The sequence below is a fragment of the Bufo bufo genome, chromosome 2 (assembly GCF_905171765.1).
Source record: "Bufo bufo chromosome 2, aBufBuf1.1, whole genome shotgun sequence".
NCBI classification, from domain to species: Eukaryota; Metazoa; Chordata; class Amphibia; order Anura; family Bufonidae; genus Bufo; species Bufo bufo.
In genome coordinates this window covers 14,456,006-14,464,610 of record NC_053390.1, presented here as the reverse complement: position 1 = coordinate 14,464,610, position 8,605 = coordinate 14,456,006, and the positions used below count along the sequence as shown (strand labels likewise).

The 8,605-nt window shown below is 43.1% G+C and overlaps 1 protein-coding gene across 1 annotated transcript; it reads right to left on the bottom strand.

The window, feature by feature from the left end:
- Positions 1 to 5,388: 5,388 nt before the first annotated feature.
- Positions 5,389 to 6,730, bottom strand: LOC120990622 (gastrula zinc finger protein XlCGF17.1-like). Its single transcript, XM_040419541.1, has one exon. The coding sequence runs from the start codon at positions 6,728 to 6,730 to the stop codon at positions 5,591 to 5,593; it is 1,140 nt and encodes a 379-aa protein (XP_040275475.1). The 3' UTR covers positions 5,389 to 5,590.
- Positions 6,731 to 8,605: the final 1,875 nt, after the last annotated feature.

Sequence of the window (8,605 nt, the reverse complement as noted above, 5' to 3'; positions counted from 1 at the left end):
CGCACACCACATCGTTCGGTGGTAGGGTTGTCACTGGTGTCCAGTCCCGGGTCCCGTGCCTGTGCCTCATTCTCACGTACTGTATCTACAGGATCATGTCTCATGCCTCTGACATCATGGAGGCCTCGGTCAACGAAAATACCGCCAGGTTGTCCGAAGCAGGTAGCATCCCGTCACTACGGAGTTGGACCGTGCCAAGGTTGATGGCAGAGCTGTCCAAGAGGGGTATCCCGTTTACAGCATCAGCCAGAAAGGCGGAATTATACCGCCTACTCATGTCTTCTGCGAGTCCTCAACGTCAGGAGGAAGTCTCGATGGCCACAGTCCAGACCTCGCTCGCTCAGATTCATCTCATGCAAAATAATCTTACGTCATCTGTCATGAACATCCAATACAGACTGGACACAGTCGAGTCCCGGGGTGCCGTTCTCACTCCTCCGGGTCCAGAGCTGGCCATCCCGTCCACATCCGCTGCGGGGTGCACCGGTACGACAATCTCTGTTCCTAATATCACCCCCGCTCATTTCATACCAGCCAACATCAGGAAAGATATTCTGGAAGGCAGGGACGTCAACTTGGCTTCCCTGTTGATTGCTACTCGGGATTTCTCTGACAGCAAAGTCATCGCGTGCAGCGATGTCTCAGTAGTACTCAGGGGCCGCGATCTCAGGCTAAACAGGAAGCTCTCTATCCCGGAGTTCCTTTTAGCTTTCAGCCTGTATAGAGACGTAATTTTTTCCGTACGGCCTGATCGCAGGGAAGAGCTAGATCTTTATTTGTTTAGAGTGACCGAATTTGGGTACAAATATGGTGGTAGCTCATTTTACGATTATCACTGCTCCTTTTCAGCTAAAGCCGCGGTGGCCCTAAGTCAATTTCAGTTTCTCAAAAACTGGGCTAATATCGACACTGAGATATTTTGCAGACACTTTGCTGGTCTTAGGGCTCCTGCTTGTTCTCTGTGTCAATCCATCTACCACACAGCAGAATGGTGTCACAAAGCCGCCTCTAGTGCCGATATTAGCCCTCCCGCACAGCCGTCTAGGCGCTCTGATCCCCAGAATGCCTCAGGTTTGGTCGACAAATTGGGGAGGCCCATTCAATATCTCGGCAGATCACAGATCTGCAATAATTTCAACTTTTCCTCCTGCAATTATAGTTAGTGTAGGCTGTTACATGTGTGTGTGAATTGTTTTAGAGCCCATCCCAAGTTAGTCTGTACATTAAAAGCGGATAAGTCGTACCTCAGTGTCCTTAACGTTGATTGTCTGCTGCACTTCCTACGCAACCACCACGACCCTAGCTTCGTTCAGTTCCTTATGTCAGGGTTTAGATCAGGTTTCCACACTGGCCTAGTCGCCTTGCCTGAATCGTCTTATGAGGGCAGGAATTTATTGTCAGCCCCCTAAAAAGGTGGAAGGTCCGTCCCCAGTTATTACTTTCTTAGGTGTCATTCTGGACACAGTAAACATGGTCGCTAAATTGCCAGAAAACAAACTGGACAGGATTAGGTTCACCCTCCACAATTTCACACAGACCAGAACCGTTAAAAAATAAAAATAAAATTTGAATTACAGTCTCTTTTAGGCATGTTAAATTGTGCCATGCGAGTCATGCCCCAAGGTTGGCCGTTCGTGTCACGACTGCTAGCTCTCCTTCCTTCAGCTCTCTCCCAAGACAGCCTCGTATGCCTTGACGACCAAATAGTTGCCGACTTAGCCATGTGGGATTATTTTCTTAATAACTGGAATGGTATTTCTCTCCTCATCCCGGTGGTGTCCAATAGTTCCCCTATAGTCTTTTCTGATGCAGCTCCCAGTTCTGGATTCGCAGCCATTTTTGGCACACATTGGCTAGCGGACGTATGGCCTGACGAAGTCAAGATACTGCCAGGGTTTCTTCAGTCTTCAGCTTCCTGTGAGATTTACCCCTTAGTCGCAGCCGCTCATGTGTGGGGTCGCGAGTGGACCGGTCACACAGTGTTGTTCATTTCCGACAATGCAGCAGTTGTGGATATCCTAAATAATGGGTTATCTAAATCCCCGCAGGTGTTGCCATTCCTCAGACGGCTAGTGCTTCTTTCATTTCAATACCAGTTTCGTTACACATGCTCACATATATCAGGACAGAAAAATGTCGCAGCTGATGTGCTGTCTAGAGCTAATTTTGGCCTTTTCTCGCAGGTATTTCCCGACGCAGACGCCAGCGGAGCCACAGTCCCTCCGTTCCCTTCACTGGTTTGGACATAAACTCTCACTTAGCTACAGCTCGTTCTCTACTGGCCAAGTCCCTGTCACCCAACACGGCCAGGGCTTATCAAACAGGATGGAGGGCATTTCTTAAATTTCAAGACAAATTTCCCCAAGGCGTCCTCGATTTTACCAACTACATCCTGGCCTTCATTGGTTATTGTCACTCTGAGTTGAATTTGTCGCACTCCACAGTCAAGTCTTACTTAGCCGGTGTACAGCATTTCCGAGCCTCTAGTCAACCGCGAGCTCCCTCACTGTTCTCCATTCACATAGTCAAGGCTACACTCAGGGGACTTGAGAAATGTAACCCTAACACGCGGCGGGGCCGCCAGGCCATCACCGGGCAACTATTTTGTCAGCTGTCCGACATGTTAGACCATAGCCCTTTTGGAGCCCAGCAAAGTCTAGTGATAAAAGCAGCCATATACCTGGCTTTCTACGGCTTCCTGAGACCATGAGAGTTTACCTCAGCCCGTAGCAGCCGCAGGTATCTGACTGTCGGACAACTGAAGACTGACACAGACAATTTCATTCTCTCGCTCATGTGCACCAAAACTTTACAGACAGGCCCTCCTACCCAGATCACGTACTACCCAACCACTCACCGCTGGTGCCCCGTTCAAGTATTTCATCAGTTGTTAAGTAGTATTGACAGTTCGTCACCTCAGAGGCCACTGTTGCCTTTCAATGCCGCACACCTCACGAGCTCCCAATTTGTTTCACATGTTCGCTCCTTGATGGCCAACCTAGGCTTAGACCCGGCATCTGTCTCCGGCCACTCCTTCCGGATTGGCGCCGCTTCTGCAGCTTCCAAGAACAGAGTTCCTGCTCACGTCATCAGGAAATTAGGGCGCTGGCACTCCTCCTGTTATTCCAGATACATACCTCACCAGAACATTGAAATGTCTCACGCCTGTCAGAATCTTGTACTATAAATGCGGTTCGTAAATAAAGTTTCTGGTGGCTTGCTCTTTTGGCCTCCTTCAGTCATCCCTACGACGTTGCGGTTACGGCACAAATCAAACCGTTTAGTTAACTACCAGTTAGGGTCCCGGTACAGGGGTAGCCCCGGCCACAAGTTTTAAGGCCGATTCATTGGCCTGTATTTGTGGGAGGGGCTCTGCCATGCTATTTAGGTTCCATTCCCCCTCCCCTACATCCTACGTCTGCTCAACACACCCACCCTTCCCACCCTCCTTTTCATCATCTCACCAGGGGATGGCCTCCTTCAGTCATCCCTACGACGTTGCGGTTACGGCACAAATCAAACCGTTTAGTTAACTACCAGTTAGGGTCCCGGTACAGGGGTAGCCCCGACCACAAATGCTATTAATCCATACACCATTTGTGATATTTAACTATTTATGATTATGGATTAATAAAAGTTGTTTTGGATGATATATTGTGGCTCTATTATTTGTATGTTTATTGCACTGGGTATCAAAGTATCAATCAGTTTGGTTGGATAATGTCAGTTTTTCAATACTAAGCTGCACAAATTAGGAGAAGTTCCGATTAAGCACATGTACAACGCAGCGCACGCCATGTTCTCACCAGCAGCTGCACATAGAGAAGGACGGAGAGCGTCAGGGAGGGTGGAAAATCACTGACACATCCGAGAGGAGGGTTCCTCTTGCTTCTGATGATACAGCCAGCAGCACAGAGGAACACTTGGGGTTAATATGACCCATCAACCCCAATATTGCCATTATGTGAGATATATGACAGAGTAACTTATTATTAATGTGAGGCATTGACCACGTGGTGTTATTATTTTAGTACCTCCATATGCCTCACATTAGTAAGTAACCCCATTGTCTACCTCCTCATATAATGGGCAACATGTGAGGTACATGATGAGGTTATTTACTATGAATATGAGGCACATGGAGTGGCGGTGTGTGTGAAGGCTGCCTGGGGGTCTGATGTAGGCCCCAGACCAGCCTTCAGTAATTTCGAGCAGGCTGCGCCTCTCTGGCACAGCCTGCTGGTCAATGTCAAAATAGCATTGCCATTAAAATGCAATGCACTATAGGGATAATGCATTGCATTTTAAAAAGAATCAAAAAGCTGTTATATCACCCAATGGGATTATTAAGTGGTAAAAAAAAATATATATAAAAAATGTATTTAACAAAAAAATCCCATAAAAAAGACGCTTTTTTTTTCATTGAATATACGCTTTTCAATGAAAAAAATTACAAAAAAAAAATCTCTCCCCATGGTATTGCCACGTCCGTAACGACCCGAACTACATAAATATTAGGTAAATTACCCCCTACGGTGAATCCCGTAAAAAAAAAAATTTGACCGAATTGCAAACGAAACGTAATAACAAGCGATCAAAAAACACCATTTACTCCAAAAGGATACCAATGAAAAATACAAGTCGTTCTGCAAAAATGAAGCCCTCACATAAATCCATAGAAAGAAAAAAGAAAAAAGTTATGAGTCTTGGGAAGTGGCAATGCAAAAACATTTTTTTTCTTTTAAACAAAGGGGTTTTATTGCATAAAAGTAGTAAGACGTAAAAAAAAACTATATGTATTTGGTATCACTGTAATCATACTGACCTAGAGAATAAAGATATTATGTTATTTATATCGAAAAATGAACGCCATAAAATTTATAAGAAGAAAACGCAGTGGTAGTATTGCTGTTTTTCCCATCTCCCTCCCAGAAAGAGTTAATAAAAGCTAATCAGAAAGTTATGTGTACCCCAAAATGGTGCCATTAAAAACTACCATTTGTCCCACAAAAAACAAGCCCTCATAAAGCTATATAGACAGAAAAATAAAAAAGTTATAACTCTTGGAACGCGACGATGAAAAAAGGAAGAAAAACGCTTGGTCAGTAAGGCCCAAAACATGCTGGTAACTAGGGGGCTAAAGAAGTTGTGCAGCAATATATATTGATGACCCTTGCTCAGGATAGGTCATCAATAGATCAGTGGTGGTTTGACTCCTGGCACCCCCGCAGATCAGCTGTTTGAAAAGTTGGCGGTGCTCCATGTGAGCTCTGCTTCCTGTTCATTACACTGCACGTCGTCTCCAGAATCTTGGCAAAGCAGAAAATGACGAGAACTCACTCCATTCACTTGAACTAGTGTAACTATTGGTTTATTACTGTAATGTAAATGAAGCAGCGCCCTCATGGAGCACTGCCTCCACTTCAAACAGCTGATCACCAGGGGTGCCAGGAGTTGGGCCCCTGTCCATTTCATATAGATGTCTTATCCTGAGAATAGCTTATCAATATTAAAAGCCCAAACAACCCTTATATCCCTGTTACCCATTATGTGTGCAAAGTATCAGTTTGGTATTCAGTAACGTCATTCTTTAATTGGAATCAAAATCAAAGTCTAAATTCTGGAATTGTGATCGTATCCTTACTCTTCTGTGATTTCTCTCATGACTAACAAGATCTGTTTTTTGCGTAAAACATTGCTCACATTCTGAACATGAATATGGCTTCTCTACTTTGTGACTTCTCTGATGTGCAACAAGATTTGGTTTCTGTGTAAAACATTTCCCACATTCTGAACATGTATATGGCTTCTCTCCTGTGTGGATTCTCTCATGTGAAACAAGATATGATTTAGCTGTAAAACATTTCCCACATTCTGAACATGAATATGGCTTCTCTCCTGTGTGACATCTTTGATGATTAACAAGATTTGATTTCACTAGAAAACATTTCCCACTTTCTGAACACGAATATGGCTTCACTCCTGTGTGACATCTCTGATGTTTAACAAGAAATGATTTCACTGTAAAACATTTCCCACATTCTGAACACGAATATGGCTTCTCTCCTATGTGACTTTTCTCATGTATAACAAGATTTGATTTCACTGTATAACATTTCCCACATTCTGAACACGAATATGGTTTCTCTCCTGTGTGGATTCTCTCATGTTTAACAAGATTGGATTTCCATGTAAAACATTTCCCACATTTTGAACATGAATATGGCTTCTCTCCTGTATGATTTCTCCCATGTGAAACAAGATATGATTTCACTGGAAAACATTTCCCACATTCTGAACACGAATATGGCTTCACTCCTGTGTGACATCTCTGATGTTTAACAAGAAATGATTTCACTGTAAAACATTTCCCACATTCTGAACACGAATATGGCTTCTCTCCTATGTGACTTTTCTCATGTATAACAAGATTTGATTTCACTGTATAACATTTCCCACATTCTGAACACGAATATGGTTTCTCTCCTGTGTGGATTCTCTCATGTTTAACAAGATTGGATTTCCATGTAAAACATTTCCCACATTTTGAACATGAATATGGCTTCTCTCCTGTATGATTTCTCCCATGTAAAACAAGATATGATTTTGCTGTAAAACATTTCCCACATTCTGAACACGAGTATGGCTTCTCTCCCGTGTGACATCTCTGACGAATAACAAGATTTGATTTCACTGTATAACATTTTCCACATTCTGAACATGAATACATGTTCTCTCCTTTGTGACGTCTTCGGTGTGTAGAAAAACCTGAGCTGTTTGTGGATTCTTTACCACAATGAAACCTTTTAATCCTTTTCTGACTTGTACTTGCGGTAATAATCTGTGATTGGTCCGGAGAAGGTTCCTCATAATTAGGAGGATTATATGACAGATCTGTACTGTGAAGACCTGGATGTACATTAAGGGTAATGAGGTTTTCTCCTGAAGAGCGCTGCATGATATCTTCATCTAGTGGTAACATGACATTTTTACATTTCTTACTGGGATTTTCTGTTAAGATAAAAATAAATATTTATTTTAAATAAAATATTTTTTTTTTGCAAACTACAGAGTAGACAAACTTATAACATTCCAATTAAGCTGGAAGTCGATCCAGCAGGAAGGAGAAGTGTTCATTCATTTGGAATCCATTCCTGACTTTGCCCAAAAAATTGCACTTGTGATCCCAGCCTTACAAAGCTTCTATAACTTCCTGACAAAGTCCAGGATTCTGGTTTACACCAGGTCATGACTTTTATTACATACAGTAACTAATGACTTAACAAAACTAAAGAATTTGAAAAGCCTGACCATGTCTGGAAAGGAGCCCTGCTCTCTGCCAACACATTTTGCCTTTCAACGGCAACTAGACATCATTTGAATAAAACAAGGAGCATCTTGGTTGGAGCTGGTAAAGTGGGGCCTAATTATTTGAGGCTGGTGGAGGGAATATCATGGTTTGGATCTGGTGAAGGGGGCATCATGATTTGGGGCTGGTGGAGGTAACATCACGGTTTGGAGCTGGTGGAGGGAACATCACGGTTTGGAGCTGGTGAACGAGCATCATGATTTGAGAATTTCATTTCTTTGTCTAATTTTTCATTTTAACCCATTTTTTCCACTAACAAAGCAAGGGTTAACAGCCAAACAAGACTGTATCTTTATTGCCCTGACTCTGCCGTTTACAGAAACACCCAATATGTGGCCGTAAACTACTGTACGGCCACACAGCGGGGCGTAGAGTGAAAGGTGCGCCGTTTGGTTTTTGGAAGGCTGATTTTTATGGACTGGTTTATTTAAACCATGTCCCATTTGAAGCCCCCTGATGCACCCCTAGAGTAGAAACTCCCTAAAAAAGTGACCCCATCTAAGAAACTACACCCCTCAAGGTATTCAAAACTGATTTTACATACATAGTTAACCCTTTAGGTGTTGCACAAGAGTTATTGGCAAATGGGGATGAAATCTGAGAATTTCATATTTTTTTCTAATTTTCCATTTTAACCCATTTTTTCCACTAATAAAGCAAGGGTTAACAGCCAAACAAGACTGTATCTTTATTGCCCTGACTCTGCCATTTACAGAAACACCCAATATGTGGCCGTACACTACTTTACAGCTACACAGCGGGGCGTAGAGTGAAAGGTGCACTGTTTGGTTTTTGGAGGGCTGATTTTTATGGACCGGTTTATTTACACAGTGTCCTGTTTCAACCCCCCTGATGCACCCCTGGAGAAGAAACTCCCTAAAAGTGACCCCATTTTGGAAACTACGGGATAAGGTGGCATTTTTTTGGGGACTATTTTTAGGGTAAATATGATTTTTGGTTGCTCTATATTAAGTTTTGTGAGGCAAGGTTACCAAAAATTGAAATTCTGAAATTTCATCTCTATTTGCCATTATCTGTTGAGGAACACCTAAAGGGTTAATAAAGTTTGTATAAAATCAGTTTTGAATACCTTGAGGGGTGTAGTTTCTTAGATGGGGTCACTTTTAGGGAGTTTTTACTCTAGGGGGGCATCAGGGGGGCTTCAAAAGGGACATGGTGTCAATAAAAAAGGCCATCAAAATCGGCCTTCCAGAAATCATGTCGGTCCTTTCCTTT